The following is a 17,324-nucleotide window of genomic DNA, read 5'->3' as shown; positions in this document are numbered from 1 at the left end:
GTTCAGACGTTCCAGTCATCGACGACTGAAATTTTTTTTTTTTTTTTTCTCTTTTGAATTTTGACATGTTTTATTTTTAAAGAAGAAAGAATTATTATTAATATTATTATTATGATAACCAGTTCCTTTTGTTTTCAAGTGTACAGACGTCACCGCCAGATTGCCATTATTTCTCCATGTTTACATCTGCCATCATCTTGCTACTTAAGATATAATAGATTGTGTGGCTTTTGTTTGTTTTCAACGAAATTCGATGCCTTCATTATGAAAAGCCTTTCTCCATTTTTAACCACTTGTTTTGTTTTCTCTCGATATTGTAATTTGTTTGGATTGAACGTCCCATCTATTCATGTGAGTATGTGTCTTGGTGTGGCATAGAATTGATAACCGTTACATCAATATATTGATCAACAGAATTTGAAAATAAGACTTCTCTCACATACAATCTTTTTTCTCAGCAAGAGGGAATGAAGGTTCTTTAAGTAGAGTTTAATTATAGATACGGGACCAATACTGGGGTGTTCTTCAGATATGCCCGGTATTCGGGAAGCAAACCCCATTTTTGCAGACCGTACTTCTCCAACGGTGGAACACCAGACATTTGCGTGATGAGGTAAGTCAGGAACATTGGGCTTAAAATTGTCAGATATTCCCTGTTGTTTGCAGGACAGTCAAAGAATTAGTATTTAGCTTTTCTGTCTACAGCTGTTGATAATAGCATACCACCAATTGGTAAAAGTGGAGGAGGCACTAGTGAAGAGGCCACACCAAAGAAGGATTTCGCCAAAATAGTTGGGGTGACGAGATATGCTCCACAGCCCCGTGTTGATGAATTTACCGGCATTGGCCGGATTACTGCGGAACTGACTTTTCTGGTAATCTGCCACAACTTCGGTGACGAAACCCACCAGCCACATTAACCAGCCCAGCCAATCAAGGGCGCTGAGGGAAGGCTGTCTCCTTTGCATTACCACGAGCAACGATGGAAGCAAAGTCACAATCACCCAGACTCCTGCGATGTGAAAAGCCAAGGTTAGATTTTGAATACTAGAACTCTTTTCTCAAATGGGGTACCTTGTAATGTCCAATAAACGAAAAACACTGATGGGTCCTCTTTGGCATCTTTGAACCGCCTGTCGTGTCCCTCTTTCAGTACTCGGGAAAACAAGTAAAATCCCAACCTATTTTTACAGTTTGTTTCTAAAAGGTTGATTATCAAATTCCAAATTTAAAGCATTTATTAACAGACCGAACTGCCCAAAGGAGGATGGCAGTTGTTTGTATTTTGGTCCGAATGTGACCAGTGGAATATTTCTTGTACGCCAGGAAGGCGATCAAGGCAAACGTTGATGATCCTTGTTATCAGTAAATACGGGATGACTCGGTCAATGCCACGGATTCTAATGCCACGTATTTTGTTTTAATTACCTGCCAAATCGTAGAATTTTTCGGTTTTTAACCAACTTGCCAACCCCCAAAGAATCCACTGGATTCCGAAATCGATTACGGACAAGAACAGCAGCTTCATGAAAGCCATTTCAATAGAAAATGAATTCACAAACTGATTCAAATAACCGCAATCTCTACGAGCGACTACGAAGCGTTGTTTGTAACCTACGGGAATATTTTCTGTTTACATTATGTCATTCAAAATAGCGTCACCTAGCGAGGTCACAATCAACAATTATTTTCAAAGAAAGGCATATTAATAATTTCTCTTTCTTGTTAGCTGTCTGGCCGCAAGTTGCTTAAGTGATTTAGTGCCAATAATAATTAATTACCACTGCCGCCCTTATCTTTCGTCGAGGATGGTATCGTGAAATGTGACGACGCCTTTTTCAGTACCGCCGGACCACACGCGGGAATCACTATTACTACATGACTTCACGGTGGGCCACAAGAAAACTCCATTCACGTTTACAATGACCTAAGGATACACTTTTTTATGCATGCACACTGGCAGTTTTCAACAGATACTCTCGGTTAATTTAGCGATCACTTTGCATAAGCCGATGGAGCTTCTAGATATAGGGACGTGTTTTTTTCTGTATATTTTATCTCTTTTTATCTGTAAAATTCCCTTTTTTTTTTAACCTGTGGGATCCCTTTCTAGTTGTCATCTTGCCAACACATGATTTCCTCTACACAACGGGTGTTGAATAATAGTCATGGGCGTGCAGTCAAGCATGTTCTTTAGATACATTTCTGAAAACCCACCTGAGCGGGAAGAAACACAATGAATTCACTGCACGCTATCCGGAAGATACAGGAAAAAACACAGAGGGAAGTGATTATACAATTTTGTGTGTGTGTGTGTGTGGAAAAAACCACTCGCCTCATTGATTTGAAAGGTTCCGTTGTATAAACTAACCATCCGAATTGCTGTGAGAACCGTGTCGCCTCCTCAAGGCTACAATCATAAAAAAACTCTGAAACGCTTCAGAAGGAGAAACTAAAACTTGGTTAATGTTTTTCCATGTCCCTATCGATGTTCCAAAGAGATGGGAACGATTCAAATTAAATCCATCTGGTCACTGAACTCGGGCACAAACCTTTTTTTTTTTTTTTTTTTTTTTTTTTTTTTTACTACGCCACGGATTGTTGCGTAGCAGTGAGAAAAAAAAGTTTTTATTGTCTGAATAAAAAATATAAAAAAATGGCGGACGAATCGTTCACGCGTAGATTGTTTTATTTCAGCCCATCGTGTGGTTGATCAACCATTTGGGAACGTCGTGGGGTTTGATCGTCACAATTCAGAGGCTTTTTTTCTTATTGTGCCATAATAAAATGAATACGAGCGTCACAAATCAGAGGAAATTACCATAACAGTTTCACTCGTCGTTTCACTTCATCTCTAACGGAGATTTTTTTTTTCTTTCCCTCCAAAAAAATTAGGAAGAACGGCTGGATGCTTCTTCACGCTTAAGATTTGCCACCAGTTGATGTCTCACAACCTTGCCAAATTTGTTACGTGGAATATGTTCGATGAAACGAACACCTCCTCGTAGTTGCTCCTCATCAACAACTCTCTCTAATTGAAAACAACCTTCATTAATTAAATCTTTTACTATTAAAAACAACAACATTAATTAAGGGAAAAATAATTAGCAATTAATCGATACTGTTGGTATAGTCGATTAACTCCTTGGCAGTGACCAGCGGACGACCTTGGTCATCCATTTTGATAACGACATAAGCTAATGGATGTTCCCCGTCGACGCCATGAGGCAGTCCAACAACGGCCACGTCTTTGACGGCCGAGTGAGTCATTAACTGTGCTTCAATATTACTCGGAGCAACCTAAATACTTTTTACAAGGTTAGCGTATCCTGTGTTATTTTAACGAAACACGTGCTGACCTGTCTCGACTTGTATTTGATTAGCTCTTTATATCCAATTACGAATAGGTGGCCTTCTGCGTCGTAATAGCCTTGATCTCCAGTGTTGAACCATCCGTTTGAATGCCATTTCTGCAGTAAATCTGCGATCAAAGACTTTCTTTCGATTTATTGTGTTAGGAGTGTGTCGCACTTTTGTCTGATTGAGATAGCCTTTCATGAGAAACGGAGTGTGGACGACGATTTCGCCGATTTCGTTCGGCCCCAGTTTATTGCCATCGTTCGGATCGATTATCTGTTTCCAGAAAATGTCAGTATCAGAAAGAACAGTGCAAGAAACCTTTTTGAATACCTTAAGTTTGACGAAGGGTAAAACCTTTCCAGCACATCCTACAAGGTGACCTGTTTTAAATAATCAAAAATTTATTCTTATGTGATATAATGTAGGAAATTTGAGTTACTTTTAATGATTTTATTTCTATCCATAGTAGAATTCGTACGTGGTTTTGGATTATCCAGAGTTATCAACATCGTCTCCGACATACCGTACATCTTTGAAAGAAAAGAAAACTTGGGTTACGAAAAACAAAGGTATTCCAAAAAGATGTTTTTAAAATTACGCTGATTAAATTACGGAGATTCTGCATTTTTCCAAAAATTTGACGTTCAAAGAGTGGCAAATTCGCACAGCCAGAATAAATTATAGTTTCGACGCTCGTAAGGTCGTACCGATCGAGTTGAGGATGTAGACAAATTTCGGCCATCTCATAAGGGAAAATACTGATGCATGAAGGCTAAGAAAATTTCGCAAGAAATCTTCTAATCACTTAGATTTTGTCTTTATGCTAACAGCTGTTTTACCTTAATTGAGTGAATGCCTTGAAGGAGGGCTTCAAGGTTGGCATTTGAAAATGTAAAAGTGTTTCGGTGGTCCACGGTGCTTCTCATGAAGCTGAACAAACCTGTACCGTGAATCATCGAATGATTGAACATAAATTTCTGGCCCACCATTTCCGACTCTAGTGCCCTGCTCTCCGACAAAAGGAAGAAAAGTTAACTACCTTGTTAAAAAGAGTTATGGTTTTTTTTAATGGCTCACTTGTCAGATGGCTGGACGTAGGGACTCAACGAATAATGTGTGTGCAAAATCCCTTTAGCTTTTCCAGTGGTACCGCTGGAATAAGTCAGCCATGCCGGAGGATCCATATCGAATTGCAAATATTGTTCACCGTCTTTAACGAACATAAAATTCATTTGATGTTTGTTTTTAATTTACTTACAGAACTGACCTTGGCCATCGTCTTGTAAAAGCTGATCAACTGGAGTGTGACCTTCTGCTTGTCCGATCACGAACGACTGCATATTCAAGCCTTGAATGGCTTGCAAAACTTTATCAGCTCTCTGTTCATCTGTGACGATAAAATTGGCTCGGGTTTCAATGATTCTGCTTCGGATATCCTCTGCATTAACCAGGTAGTACGGCTTTTGTAATGAATTTAGAATTTCGTTTGAAAATATTATACCGACAAATAATCCAACATTCAGTGCGGAACAACCTCCACCTGCTTTCCATGCAGCGAAGAAAATGATCGGCACTTCCAGGTGATTTGTTGCCATGATGGCTACCACATCGCAAGGCCGGAATCCCCTCCGCCGGAGCGAGAAAGATGTTTGATCGATTATCCTCGCTAATTCCGCGTAACTTATCGATTTACCAGTCGTCAAGTCTGTCTTTTGATGGAACATTGAGGAGCAAAGTGAAATCTACAGGTAATTGAAAATGTTTAAACAAAAACTTGCCATCCAAACGGCATCACCATGAAGGGCAATGTTTTCACGAATTTTCTGCACGACTGATTGACAAGTTACCGATGGCTTGTAGCGGGATGGATCATCGTACTCGCTAACCAATTGTTTGTCAATGATCGGCATGATAGTGCACTTGGAACTAGCGACCGCAGCCTTTTGATGTAGCGAAAAAATTCACGATTCTAAGAGGATTTCAGATGGCAACGCAAGAGTTGCAAAAACTAACGTTGTTCAAGACAAGAAAAAAGATAATCTTATCACATTGATAAGTTTTCCTGGAACCGGTAATTAAAACTACAGCTGTACTACAAATGATATCTTATGCTTTGCAGAGAGATGGATAGTTTCAATTTTAAAAATGTCCTTTACATCATCGTACGGGAATATTTTAAAATCCCGATGTGTTAATGATGAACGATTGTTTCCGTCTCATTTCCGTGAACCAGACTTGCACGCACGGACGACCCGAAGGCCAGTGACAGAAAAACGGATGTCGTTGATCACCTGCAAGAAATGGCAATTCACGGCTTGGTTTTTCCTAGTTATGATTTAGACGACGCCAGCATGAGCTCATCAGGATAAATTTGTTCTGCATCAGGAAAAAAGAAAGAACCTATAAAACAGAATTGAATTACTGGGACCTAAGTTCATTTACTCGCCATCAGCCGTCTCCCTATCAACGTTTGTTCCAATACGGTATTTATTCTTCTAAATTTATTATCAGCTTTTTTTTTTTCGTTTAAAACTCTCCTTATTTTTATTCGTGTTGCAAGTAGATTCGTGGGAATTAGGAAAAAATGGATCGTTCAATCATGGTAGCGTTCTCCATGATGCTACTGGGATGCTGTTACGTCCAGGTAACATTTGGACAACACCCTGAATCGATACATAACACGAATCACATGTCAGGCAACACTACGTATGCTGATCGATCTTCTAAATGTCCGTGTTGGCCAATGGAAGCTTTAACTTTAATTTTCAATGCCCGCGTTAACGTCCCTTTTATTCTTTTAGTTATATCGTTGTTTTCTATCGTACGATTCCCTAATTCTCCGTGTACGACATCGACTGGGCTCAATGGAACGTGTTTCACATCATCTGAATGTTCCAGCAACGGAGGCACTGCAAGTGGAAGCTGTGCGTCTGGATTCGGAGTGTGTTGTGTCGGTAAGTTAATTCTTCCGTGATTGTTTCCAATATTCAAGAATAATTCCTTTTTTAATTGATAGTTACTATCCAAACGTGTGGAAGTACAACTGCTTTGAATAGCACGTACTGGCAAAACCCCGGCTACACGAATTCCTACACTACTGCTGGGCAATGTTCGCTTTACGTCACTAAATCTTCATCAGACATCTGTCAACTACGGTAATGCTCTTCAGACGAGAGTTTAATATCAAATTTCCATTACCTTCAGTTTGGCACATTTAACAGGTTGGATTTTATTGGATTCACGTTGGCTAATCCTGACTCTAATGCCAAAGTATCTGCTGGCCAATGTTTGGTTGACGTGTTTACAGTGACTGGCCAATCGAACTCCGTACCGGCCATATGCGGCAGCAACGCTAATCAACATAGTAAACAATAAAGTTATTTGTTCCATATTTTGGTATTTTTCATTTTTAAAAATTCATTACATTGCAGTTTATATGGACATGACTCCGGGTACGCAAACCTTTAGCTTGAATATGATTCTTACTGGTACGACGACTTCTCGTCTATGGAACATCAGGATCAGCCAGGTATTTGCTCCGTTTATTTCCCTAGTAAAGTAATAAGGTTTATTTTGAAAAAATTCAAATCTAGATACCATGTGGAACGTTGTACACTGGTAAGTAACCCCCATTTTGTTCCAGTATTTGTAACGTAGACGTGGCAAGAATAAATGTCCTAATTAATTTCCACATATTTAACATAAAGCTCCTGACAACTGTTTGCAATACTACACCGAACCGACTGGCACGTTAACTTCGTTTAATTACCTGTACGCCACTACTCCAGTCATCCAACATTTAGCGTATCAGGACTATAACATATGTATTCGCACGAATCAGGTACGTTCCAGTATTAAATTATTATCATTCTTGGTTTTAAATCAAGGTATTATTGTAACCTAGGGATTCTGTGGCATTGCTTATGCTCCTTGCTCAACAACTACTACAAATGGTGAAGCAAGTTTTGCCATTTCTGGAACAGATACTGCTGTGGCTGCGGTTGACTTTGCTGCAGGCACCACATCCCTGGTAGACGCTGAATGCGGAAACGATTGGCTTCAGATCCCGTGCGCCACTGATCAGATAAACAGCGTTTACACATCGGCAAGCGTGGCCGCCCCAACTGGACCAACAGTTGGTTGCGTTAACAAACTGTGCGGTGTCTTTTTCAGCGCCATAACTGCAGACACTGCCGACGCTCCAGTCTATAGTATTGAATGCGAACAATTAGCCACGTCGAAGGTACATTTCGTTAACTAAATGTTCTTTATTGTTTTAAAGGTTACACGAAGCCGTTTAATCTGTATTTCCATACCGATGCAAGCGAGTATGGCATGGCCTCTTCGGATGCAATTAGCGCATCAACGGAAAGTTTCGGATTCTGTCTGACTTACACTCAGCAAGCTTGTTCCAGCACGCTTTCCAAAACCAGTGGCTAAATTAAAAGCATCAAATTGACGTAGTTGAATTCTGATGGTCACTATATTAACTTCTTATAGCACTTCCTGAAGTTTAAAAAAAAATTGTAAACCCAAAATTTTTGAGTTTTTTGACATTTTAGGACCTGGCAGAGCAAAACCTTTTCCAAACGCGTGCTGAAGAATTCGATGATAATTTAATATTTAGAAGAAATACAAAAGCATTACAAGTTGGTAGCCGTGAGAAGATAATTCTAAAAGGTATATTTAAGCACTTTCTTTTGTAATAATACGTTGAGAAAGGTAGACGCTGTTTATGAGTAGTGGTCCAGTGACAGTACGTTTCACGTAGTCATTGAATGTTCCAAGCATTGCATGTTTTATTGGTCTTCTATGGGGAGTTACACTTGGCTAGAAACATACTAAGATCGCTAGAATGACGGAAAGGATCTTGGATAAAGCCCAAGTACAATTGTACATTTAATTGGTGTGACACTTAAGGCCAATCTTCAGAAACAAAATGGTAACATTACTTGGTGTGTTAATTGTCCAACGATGTAAAGTTTAATTAACAAATTTATTCATTAATTAGATGGCTCATGAGAGCTGTTGCCGCCAATACTTCCTACGCAACCTATATCGCCTGTTGAGTGTGTGAACGCTGAATGCGCGATAATGGCGAGCCTATAGTCAAATCAACTAAAATAACGTATGGCTTTGAAGACGATTCCGCTTTTAAATGCGTGGCAATACGTTTATAACAGTGAACTGAAAAACAATTTTCCCAACCAAACAAAGATTTGAGCAAGAGTCTTCTTGCACAGGTATTAAATATAGGCACTGTGCATTTAGATATATATATGTGGTTTGATCGCTAATAGTAGGTCTCTCGTTCAACCCAGCCACCTGGATTTTTACGGAGAATTAATTTACGAATTTCGTCGTACACGAAAATGAGAAGAGCGAACGGAAGAGCAGGTCCCCACCAATTGATCCTGGAGGTACACGTAACATAATTAACTAGAATGTGGTGTGGCTTAATTCAAAACAAAAGGACTTACTTGAGCGGGTACATTCGAAGGCCCTTGTCCATGCCGGGCGTGTAGCAGAGGAAGCAAGCAATGGCCGTCTCGAAAAATAGGCCGAACGTAAGAACGTGATTGTGCATGCCTTGTTGGAACAAAGAGTTACGTCTGGTTTTGCACATGAGCAAATTGACCCATTGCACCATAACGACCGTCACGAAGAAGGCAGTGTGGCAGGTGTACTCGAGTTGTTTACGGGCATCGTAAGTCTGCAGAATTAATAATTAAATTTTTTTTTATATATTATTTAACAGCATTGAAAACGAAATTCAATTAAAATTTGAGTTTACCCATTCCTGGCCGTAAGAATCTTCAAGATCGTTAATGTGACGGGAGTCCCATTGTTTACGGAGGCCCAAAAGAAGGTCGGGCTTGAATCCGTTTTCAGACATAATGACAAGATAGGTGAAGAATCCGGCCGACGCTTCCATCATACCAATTTGGCCGTAAGACTTTGAAATCATTCTAAAGTAAAAATGAAAGTGGTAAATTGAATTAACCTTTAGTATAAAATTAAATCTGAAATGAAATAATTACCTATCGTTCACGAGTTTATCTGTCAAAGGATTGCGAGGACGGAGGGTCATGATGTCCGATTCGGGTCCTTCATAGGCAAGTGAAATGGCTGGCACCTGAAGACGTCATAAGCGGTAAGGAGGAACTATTGCATTCTACAATGTGCGTGAAATTGATTACCATGTCGGTACCCAAATCGATACACAAGATGGTGATAGTGCCAAGAGGCAGAGGGATGTCGAGGACGATGTACATAAGGAATGGCATGATTTCAGGAATGTTAGATGTCAACGTGTAAGCGATTGATTTTTTCAAATTGTCAAAAATCAGACGGCCTTCTTCGACACCCGTAACGATCGATGCAAAATTGTCGTCCAACAAAATCATGTCGGCTGCCTGTTTGGAAACGTCAGATCCAGCGATACCCATGGCGATACCTGAGTAAGTTACACGATCAAACAATCTAAAAAAAATTCATATTTTAAAAGTTGAATCGAAAGATCATACCGATATCGGCTTTTTTCAGGGCAGGTGAATCATTGACGCCATCACCGGTAACGGCTACGATGGCTCCTCCACGTTGGCAGCCTTCAACGATAATCAATTTCTGTTGAGGGGACGTACGGGCAAAGACGATCTCCGTGTGATAATAAAGGATATCATCGAGTTGGGCAGGAGTCATGTTACGCAAGTCACCACCGTGAATGACGGCTGCTTTGGCGTCTCTCGGGTTCACTTCAGCGACTGGAATGTTCAAACGTTTCGCAATATCCTCGACAGTTTCGCTCTGATCCGAGATGATGCCAACAGAACGGGCGATGGCTTTGGCGGTGATGGGGTGATCACCAGTAACCATGATAACTGTTTTAGTCCAAAATTATCATACGGTAAATCGTACAATCAATTGTTAGAAAATTAAGAATTTAATATTACCTTTAATACCAGCCGAACGGCATTTGGCTACGGCATCGGGGACAGCAGCACGTGGAGGATCAATCATGGACATGAGTCCAACGAATCGCATTCCGCTGATTGGGAAATTGACCTCATCGGCATCGAATTTGTAGCCTTTCGGGAATTGATCCAGTGGTAGATGGAAATCGCAGAAGCCGAGGACTCGCTCGCCAAGACCTCCCAATTGCATGTAAGCCGTGTTAAAAGCATCTTTCAACTCATTGTCCAACACTTTCTCTTGTCCATTGATGTAAATGGTCGAGCACAGATCGAGGATACGCTCTGGGGCTCCTTTCATGGCCATAAAATAACGGCCATCGTTTTCATCTTCATTTTCATGGATGGACACTTGATATTTGTTGGACGAATTGAACGGAATTTCACAGACTTTCTTGTTTCGGCCGCGAACGCTTATGGCGTCTCCCGTAGCCAATTCGACGCATTTAAGCAAGGCGGCTTCTGAAGCGTCACCATTGACTTCACGTTTCAAAACAGGCATGTTTTCTTGACCCATTTTGAATTCAGCACGACTGCACAAGCAAGCGACACGACATAGAGCTTTCCATCCGGAGCTTGTTTTGTCATATTGGGCACCTGAATGATCACAAATCGATTAGAAACGGAAACTCAATCAACCGAATTTTCGTGAATAAAATTACCAGACTGGTCTTCAGTCGTGTCGGCCTCGATGATTTGCCCGTCAAACCACATGTGAGCGACAGTCATTCGGTTCTGTGTCAGTGTTCCAGTCTTGTCGGAGCAGATGGTGGACGTCGAGCCGAGCGTTTCGACAGCCTCCAAGTTCTTGACCAAACAGTTCTTGCTGGCCATGCGCTTGGCGGTGAGTGTCAATGAGACAGTGACAGTGGCAAGGAGACCTTCGGGCACGTTGGCTACGATAATACCGATCAAAAAGATGACGGCGTCTAGCCAATTGTAGCCAATCGTGAGCGCAATGATAAAAAAAGAGATTCCCAAAAAGACGGCCACACCCGTAATGATGTGAATGAAATGCTCTAGCTCTTTGGCGATTGGAGTTTGTCCAGAGCTTAAGCCAGAGGCCAATCCAGCAATACGACCCATCGCTGTATTGTCACCGATGCCGATAATAATACCTTTGGCAGTACCTGGAGAAAACGTAACATATATTGGTAAATTTTTGCCTATTTATAATAATATTTAAAAGATCAATGTATGCCTTCGACGGCGTTGGTGGAGAAGAAAGCCAAGTTCTTGGTCTCGAGCGGATTCTCATGGGTGAACTCCGGAGAGCGGCTTTGAGGTTCGGATTCACCAGTCAGAGACGAGTTGTCCACCTTGAACTGGCGGGCTTCGATAATTCGAATATCGGCCGGAATTCGGTCACCGAATTTCACTTCGACGATATCGCCGCGGCAAACTTCCTCCGCTTTCACTGTTTGCTTCTGGCCATCTCGGATGACGAGTGCAGTTTCCGGAACCAATTTTTTGAAGGATTCCATAATTCTTGAACTTTTGCTTTCTTGGTAATAAGAGAAGCAGGCAGTGATGATTACCACCGTCGCTAAGACGATACCGAGGTACAGCTGTGCAGTTTACAAATTTAAATTCGTAATTAATTGATTGAACTTTAACAGGTTGAACCTTACATTGTCACCGAGAACTTCGGGATTTTTGCTGTATTCGATTGCATACGCGATAAAGCAGAGAATAGCACCCGACAACAAGAGCAATGAGAAACCACCGAAAAGCTGTTTGCAAAACTTAACCCATTCGGGTGTAGTTTTGGGGGGAGTAAGGCAATTGGGCCCGTCGCGTTCCAAGTTGGCCTTGGCTTGTTGTGACGACAAACCCTAGGCGCAAAGAAAAGTAAAAAACAGTTCTTAGCAATTTATGGGTTTTCATAAATTTCCACCAGAATTGCTGTAATTATTTTCATATTTTAAAGCTAGGATTATGAAAGCTGCGCTTACAGTCTCCGGATTGACATTGTGTCGTATGTAAAGATCAGCGATTGGAATTATGTGATCGTCAATGTCCAGTTCTTGTTTCAAGTTGTCGACATCGTTTGTGTTCGATGCCTTAGTGTAACGAACACAGATAAAGAGATTACCACGATAACACGTACGGTATACAAATTATTATCATTTTTTTTTTGCTCTAATTAGCACTTACGTTTTTGACCATTTTGATGGTAAAACAACGTTTCGTTCTTTGCAAAGTGAAAACAAATCAACACCTGGCTGCTGGTCCTACAGGTAAACTGGCGTCTTACTGAAGACTGCAAACTTGCAGAATCTAATGTAAACAGGTAATTTAATAAGATTTAGTAACATTCTGGCTTCAAACAGAAAAACAACAGATTACAGAATGGGCTTGCAGAAAAGTGAAATTAAAAAAACGGAGAGAACGACATTGTTGTTTAATGGATATTGATTCCAGTAAAACAACAGCAAACCTCTTAATCGCCCCAGTAGCCATCGCATGATGGTAACATTGCATGGATGAAGCAAATGAAAGAGAAAAAAAAAGAATTTGCCAACCTTAATGCGTGTGCAGAAGACAAATGAAGTGCCCCGATGTCAACTCCAATGTTCTAGGCGGTAGAAGTCGATCCCACTGAACCGTGAAGGCCGCTCTACTCTCTAATTTATCCATTTGGTTTAACCACTCGAACGGGCTGTTTCATGTTATCGGGTACATCGTTTTAAGTCTATGTCAGCTTTAATCCACATTGACAGACGGCAGGGTTTTGTTTTTCTTGTTTTTGTCAAGATAATACCAAGGAAGCTTGATCAGGCCCTAAAACTTGTTTATGCACGTAGCCCATGAAGGCAATGTGTGTTATTCAACGCTAATTCGGTTTGATTCGTGTTCTACTTAGGGTTTCGATGCCGAAGGAAAAAGGATAAGGATTTTTATATCGTGGCAATGTTCCCCCATTTATGCCATTTGGAATTCTATTACGTTGACGACCTAGTCGCCAACATAGAGACACAAATACTTCAACCTGTGCGTTAGGATTCCGAAGTGTTGGTTCGGTGAGTCGATTCTTCCGTAAATGTTTCGATAGCTCAAACCCATTTCTTTTTGATAGTAAATGCTAAACAACCTTGTTAAAGTGCAACTGCCTTACATACCAAGTTCTGGCCATATCCCGATTGTACGAGTAGTTTCACCACCATAAGGCAATACTCTCTTTACGTCACTAAATCCTCATCAAACACCTTCCATCTGCGATATCGGCATCAATACAGGTACAGTGTCAAGCTTGCAGCTATCTTACCATAGCCCTATATTTGACAGATTGCATTTGATTGGATTACTATTGAGCACCTTGGAGTCTAATTCGAAAAACAAACAAACATGAAGATAAATTGTTGTTTTACGTGTTCCCAGTGACATGCTAATCGAATTCGGTCCGAGTAATTTACAGCAATGACGCCAATCAACAACAAAGCAAATAAGGGTACATTTTTAAAAACATTTTAGTTCGTGCTTTGTTATTTCTGAAACAGCTTGTTCTATCGATAACATCTTTCGAAATCAGGCCACCAGTTGGATGTACTTTGTACATCCAAAATTGAAAATTTTTTGACATTACAATCGGGCAGATCGCGTGTACTCTCTCAGACAGTTTGACGAATTCGGTGAGGTCAGCTTAACACTTAAAATAAATGAAAGTATTACAGTTACGCAGCCAAGGAAAAATAATTTAAATCAGTGTATTTGTAGGACATTCATTTTGTAGGATTTGATTTCCATTTGATGAACTGTTCATGGAACCCTTTTGCGTAAGCGTTGGACCATTCGATTTCGGATGAGCCCTCACCGTACATGAGAACAACAAGAGGTTTCATTGATTCCCATACTGCTGGCTTGAATCCCTCCAAAGGTAAATGTGAATCAAAATATTTGTGGAACGCAGACGGTTGGATACTGCTCGGATTCCAGGAGGAGCGATCAATCCGGCTTAACCCTTGGTCTGATACTCGATAGGTACAATTTTCGTCCTGCTGTCGCTTAATCCATTGATCGATACGAATGCTGATCAATTTTTGATCATAATACCAATCGTCTGAGGCGAACACTACTGGTTGATGAACTCGTTCACCGAAAACTTGCTGCAGGTATTTCAAAATGCTGGTTGAATCCTTCGCTACTATAGAAGTATTGAAATTAACAATTTCTTTCCACATAGCAGCGCTGGCACCAATATGACTCATTGGAAACATTGTATACTTTCGTCCATCATGTTTGAATGGGTCACAACATTGGCTGTGCCATAGAGTTAACGACGGATTGATACCCTCGGGTTGGATAAAAAATTCTTTCTTCAGAGGCCAGAGATCTGAATCCGTCGTGATGATATAGTCAGACAAGTCGCCTGGAAAATCATCCATATTGGCGACAAAAATCCTGGCTGTCTGGCTGAGCATCATTCGATTTTCCACTTTGCCCGGAGTGAACAACACCGTCATATCAGGAAGTTTGTCAAGATGATCGAGGACGTACGATAAAACTGGGTGAGTCTGCCATTCAGTTTTTTCACCAATAATTAGAATTATACTTTCAAAACTGATTCTTTTCCATGCCATGGCAGTTAATGGCAAGTAAAATACGTAATCAAATCCCCGATGAGTTGAGTTGTTTGGTGTGGAACAACCGAAAACGGCAAATCGTCTATGGGCCTCCTTACCTTTCAACTGACTGTTTTCAATATCAGAAAAGAGTTCTGCTTGCAAAAACTGATGTTGAATGAAAGGTGCGTAAATTTCTAACACGATAATTGCAACGGTTAAACTTAAAAACAATTTAACAGTTTGCGTACTGTTCACCATTTCGTGTATAAACGTTCTTCTTTTAAACTAGTGTCAGCTAGCAGTCGACTGTATAGCGAAACGGCTGAAAGAAAAATGGACCAACAGAAGGACCACACTTCGCTACACCAATTTAGCCCTTCAGTAACAACTGCCTCTATCGTAGCTTACGATGGAAGTATAAACAGCTGTGTTAGTGGCAGTCAACCACAACCAGTTGAGTCCGTTTTTTACGGCTTTAATGATGTTCAATTTCTTCCGGCATTTTTGGTCAGAGATGTGTGAAAAAAAGAAGAGATGACCAGGCATTCCGAACTTCGTGAAGCGAATGGAAGTGAAATCAAAATTATGTATTCGTTTCCCGTTTAATCAGCATGAGGTGACTCGTTGATTTAAGTGGGATCCCTCGTACCGAGTGTTCAGAACAAACGAAAAAGGGATTGCCCAAATGGTATAACATACTTTGATCTCATTACAACTTATTGCTTATTCAAGTTTTAGCAGTACAGGAGGAAAGTGGATTGTCCAGTGATGAGCCGCTGTCGGCTCTGTTGCTGCCCAGCTCTGTTTTTTTGTGGCTATTTTCATCCTGTCATGTTACGCAATAATCGATCAACTAGCATTGTTGACATCGAACATCATCTTCCAAGACTAATGAAACTATTCGCTGTTAATTGCTCCCGGCGATTAAATTCCTGCAACCACTGTACGGATAAGATAGGTCATCGTCAACAAGTGAGTAGCTACTCAATTTACGGGGATTTGGCTCAAATCAATTTGGCCCGCAGATACTTGAAGCCTCTTGCAGAATCAACTCAAAAGATTCCTCAAATTTTCCCAGATACAATCACTAAAGGAAGGTTATCTATCAACTGAATAAAGGCGGCTAACGAAACTTGATTCCGTGTTCATTGAGGTTGGATGATGGCAGTTAATTCCTGGCGATTATTGCACAGAAAATTTTTGAATGAAAAGCACATGGACCTAGGCAATACAACGGAAATTATCGAGGATCGAAATTTAAACGATCATTTCCCTTTGACTTGGCGTTGAGTATGTAAATAATATTTTATTTTATTTTTCTATTCAGATTCATTTTGAAATTTCTTTGATATTGTTTGTTGCTGGTTTTTTTTTTGTTTTGGTATAGTTATCACTACTCGACGAGATGGTGGATGGCTTCATGTCGAGAGATGCAGACAGTCCGATAATACCTCGGTAGGAAGACGCCGTTCGTGAGTGGTTCAAGAACAATCGATTGTTTCACGTTATGAGAGACGTCCCCAAGCATTGTGCCTTCTATTCTTGTGGTATGTGGGGCGTTAAACTTGGCCAGAGTCGTTGAAGAATCGTCAAAGTTGCAGAAATAACGCTGGTAAGGAATGATATGTATGAATACGATTACGATCAAACTTTATTGACACGTTACATTTGACCAATCGCCAGAACTAACATGGGTAAACATTTCATTATCTCGATGACGAAAATATATAAATGACAGGCTGTGGTTTTATTTTTCAGGTGGCTCACAATAGTTGCTGCTGCCAATATTTTCCGCCCGGCCAACCATTTCCTAATCAGAGAAAAAGTGGAGCCTTCGTTGGTATGTCTACCTGTGGCTGAAAACTCTACAGCAGCTGAATGTCCACGTAAGTGTCGCCCGAACGTCACATCCGATTGGAGATATTGTTGAAACCTGAATTCTTATTATTAGGCTATAACGATTGAACGTGCCCTATCAAACAGCTCCACATTAACTCAATTGACTTATTTGAAATGACATGTGTACAAGAAGTAAGTGGCCTACAGGAAAACTGAAGAAGCACAAACTACTGTCCCGTGTTGCGGGCACAAAAACTTGAACGTTATTTTGTTTGGCGACTTGAATTCGTCAAAAAGAATGTAGGTAAATATTGATTTGTTACGAGTTCTTGTTGTGTTCTTGGTTTCACCCAAGAACACGTGACCAAATTTTTGCTAGATTAGGTTGGATAACGGCATTGGGAATCTTACAATCTGGGTATTTTCCTGCTTCACAAAGTTCAAGTTTTTTTGTTTTTTTTTGCGATTTTTCGAGATACGATAAAATTCAATGGAATGTCACATTCGACATGCTATTGATTAAACTACCCTGAATGACGAGTTAATCGTATCCCCGTGAGCCGTGAGTTACGGGAAACAGGTGTGTTTA

General features: G+C 40.6%; 4 protein-coding genes, 1 long non-coding RNA gene and 1 pseudogene across 7 annotated transcripts; 3 read left to right on the top strand and 3 right to left on the bottom strand.

The window, feature by feature from the left end:
• Nucleotides 1-384: 384 nt before the first annotated feature.
• On the bottom strand, nt 385-1,622 carry LOC130688254 (3-oxo-5-alpha-steroid 4-dehydrogenase 1-like). 2 transcript variants are annotated; one of them, XM_057511232.1, is made up of 5 exons: nt 1,429-1,622; nt 1,250-1,355; nt 1,075-1,181; nt 724-1,012; nt 385-653 (listed from the first exon to the last, which is right to left on the bottom strand). In XM_057511232.1, exons 1-5 carry the CDS (start codon nt 1,535-1,537, stop codon nt 494-496), a joined length of 771 nt encoding a protein of 256 aa, XP_057367215.1. In that variant the 5' UTR covers nt 1,538-1,622; the 3' UTR covers nt 385-493. The 2 variants fall into 2 exon arrangements, with proteins under 2 accessions (XP_057367215.1, XP_057367216.1); XM_057511233.1 differs by having other exon boundaries at nt 727-1,012.
• A 1,036-nt stretch (nt 1,623-2,658) lies between these two features.
• LOC130688491 (uncharacterized) lies at nt 2,659-5,271 on the bottom strand. The gene is made up of 12 exons (XM_059497100.1): nt 5,135-5,271; nt 4,862-5,065; nt 4,628-4,798; nt 4,438-4,570; nt 4,200-4,365; nt 3,959-4,132; nt 3,800-3,890; nt 3,691-3,740; nt 3,532-3,633; nt 3,360-3,470; nt 3,123-3,300; nt 2,659-3,031 (listed from the first exon to the last, which is right to left on the bottom strand). The coding sequence occupies exons 1-12, from the start codon at nt 5,268-5,270 to the stop codon at nt 2,892-2,894; spliced, it is 1,656 nt and encodes a 551-aa protein (XP_059353083.1). The 5' UTR covers nt 5,271; the 3' UTR covers nt 2,659-2,891.
• Nucleotides 5,272-5,371: 100 nt separating this feature from the next.
• Nucleotides 5,372-7,991, top strand: LOC130688249 (uncharacterized). Of its 2 annotated transcripts, XM_059497098.1 has the most exons (11): nt 5,372-5,431; nt 5,594-5,843; nt 5,924-6,089; nt 6,162-6,314; nt 6,377-6,515; nt 6,582-6,724; nt 6,792-6,889; nt 6,954-6,978; nt 7,068-7,201; nt 7,265-7,571; nt 7,643-7,991. In XM_059497098.1, exons 3-11 carry the CDS (start codon nt 5,945-5,947, stop codon nt 7,798-7,800), a joined length of 1,302 nt encoding a protein of 433 aa, XP_059353081.1. In that variant the 5' UTR covers nt 5,372-5,431; nt 5,594-5,843; nt 5,924-5,944; the 3' UTR covers nt 7,801-7,991. The 2 variants fall into 2 exon arrangements, with proteins under 2 accessions (XP_059353081.1, XP_057367205.1); XM_057511222.2 differs by lacking the exon at nt 5,372-5,431 and having other exon boundaries at nt 5,477-5,843.
• A 143-nt stretch (nt 7,992-8,134) lies between these two features.
• LOC130688238 (sodium/potassium-transporting ATPase subunit alpha-B-like) lies at nt 8,135-12,515 on the bottom strand. The gene is made up of 12 exons (XM_057511204.2): nt 12,489-12,515; nt 12,287-12,394; nt 11,963-12,166; nt 11,533-11,899; nt 10,994-11,461; nt 10,314-10,928; nt 9,888-10,241; nt 9,561-9,817; nt 9,402-9,496; nt 9,155-9,329; nt 8,841-9,073; nt 8,135-8,774 (listed from the first exon to the last, which is right to left on the bottom strand). Exons 1-12 carry the CDS (start codon nt 12,498-12,500, stop codon nt 8,654-8,656), a joined length of 3,009 nt encoding a protein of 1,002 aa, XP_057367187.2. The 5' UTR covers nt 12,501-12,515; the 3' UTR covers nt 8,135-8,653.
• LOC132088359 (uncharacterized) lies at nt 11,810-12,687 on the top strand. Its single transcript, XR_009421858.1, has 3 exons — nt 11,810-11,893; nt 11,951-12,182; nt 12,262-12,687. It is a non-coding gene; the product is annotated as an uncharacterized LOC132088359 (long non-coding RNA).
• A 2,649-nt stretch (nt 12,688-15,336) lies between these two features.
• On the top strand, nt 15,337-17,294 carry LOC130688493 (uncharacterized; annotated as a pseudogene).
• Nucleotides 17,295-17,324: the final 30 nt, after the last annotated feature.

This window comes from Daphnia carinata, chromosome 9 (assembly GCF_022539665.2).
Source record: "Daphnia carinata strain CSIRO-1 chromosome 9, CSIRO_AGI_Dcar_HiC_V3, whole genome shotgun sequence".
NCBI lineage: Eukaryota > Metazoa > Arthropoda > Branchiopoda > Diplostraca > Daphniidae > Daphnia > Daphnia carinata.
This window is presented reverse-complemented; position numbering and strand designations above follow the sequence as displayed.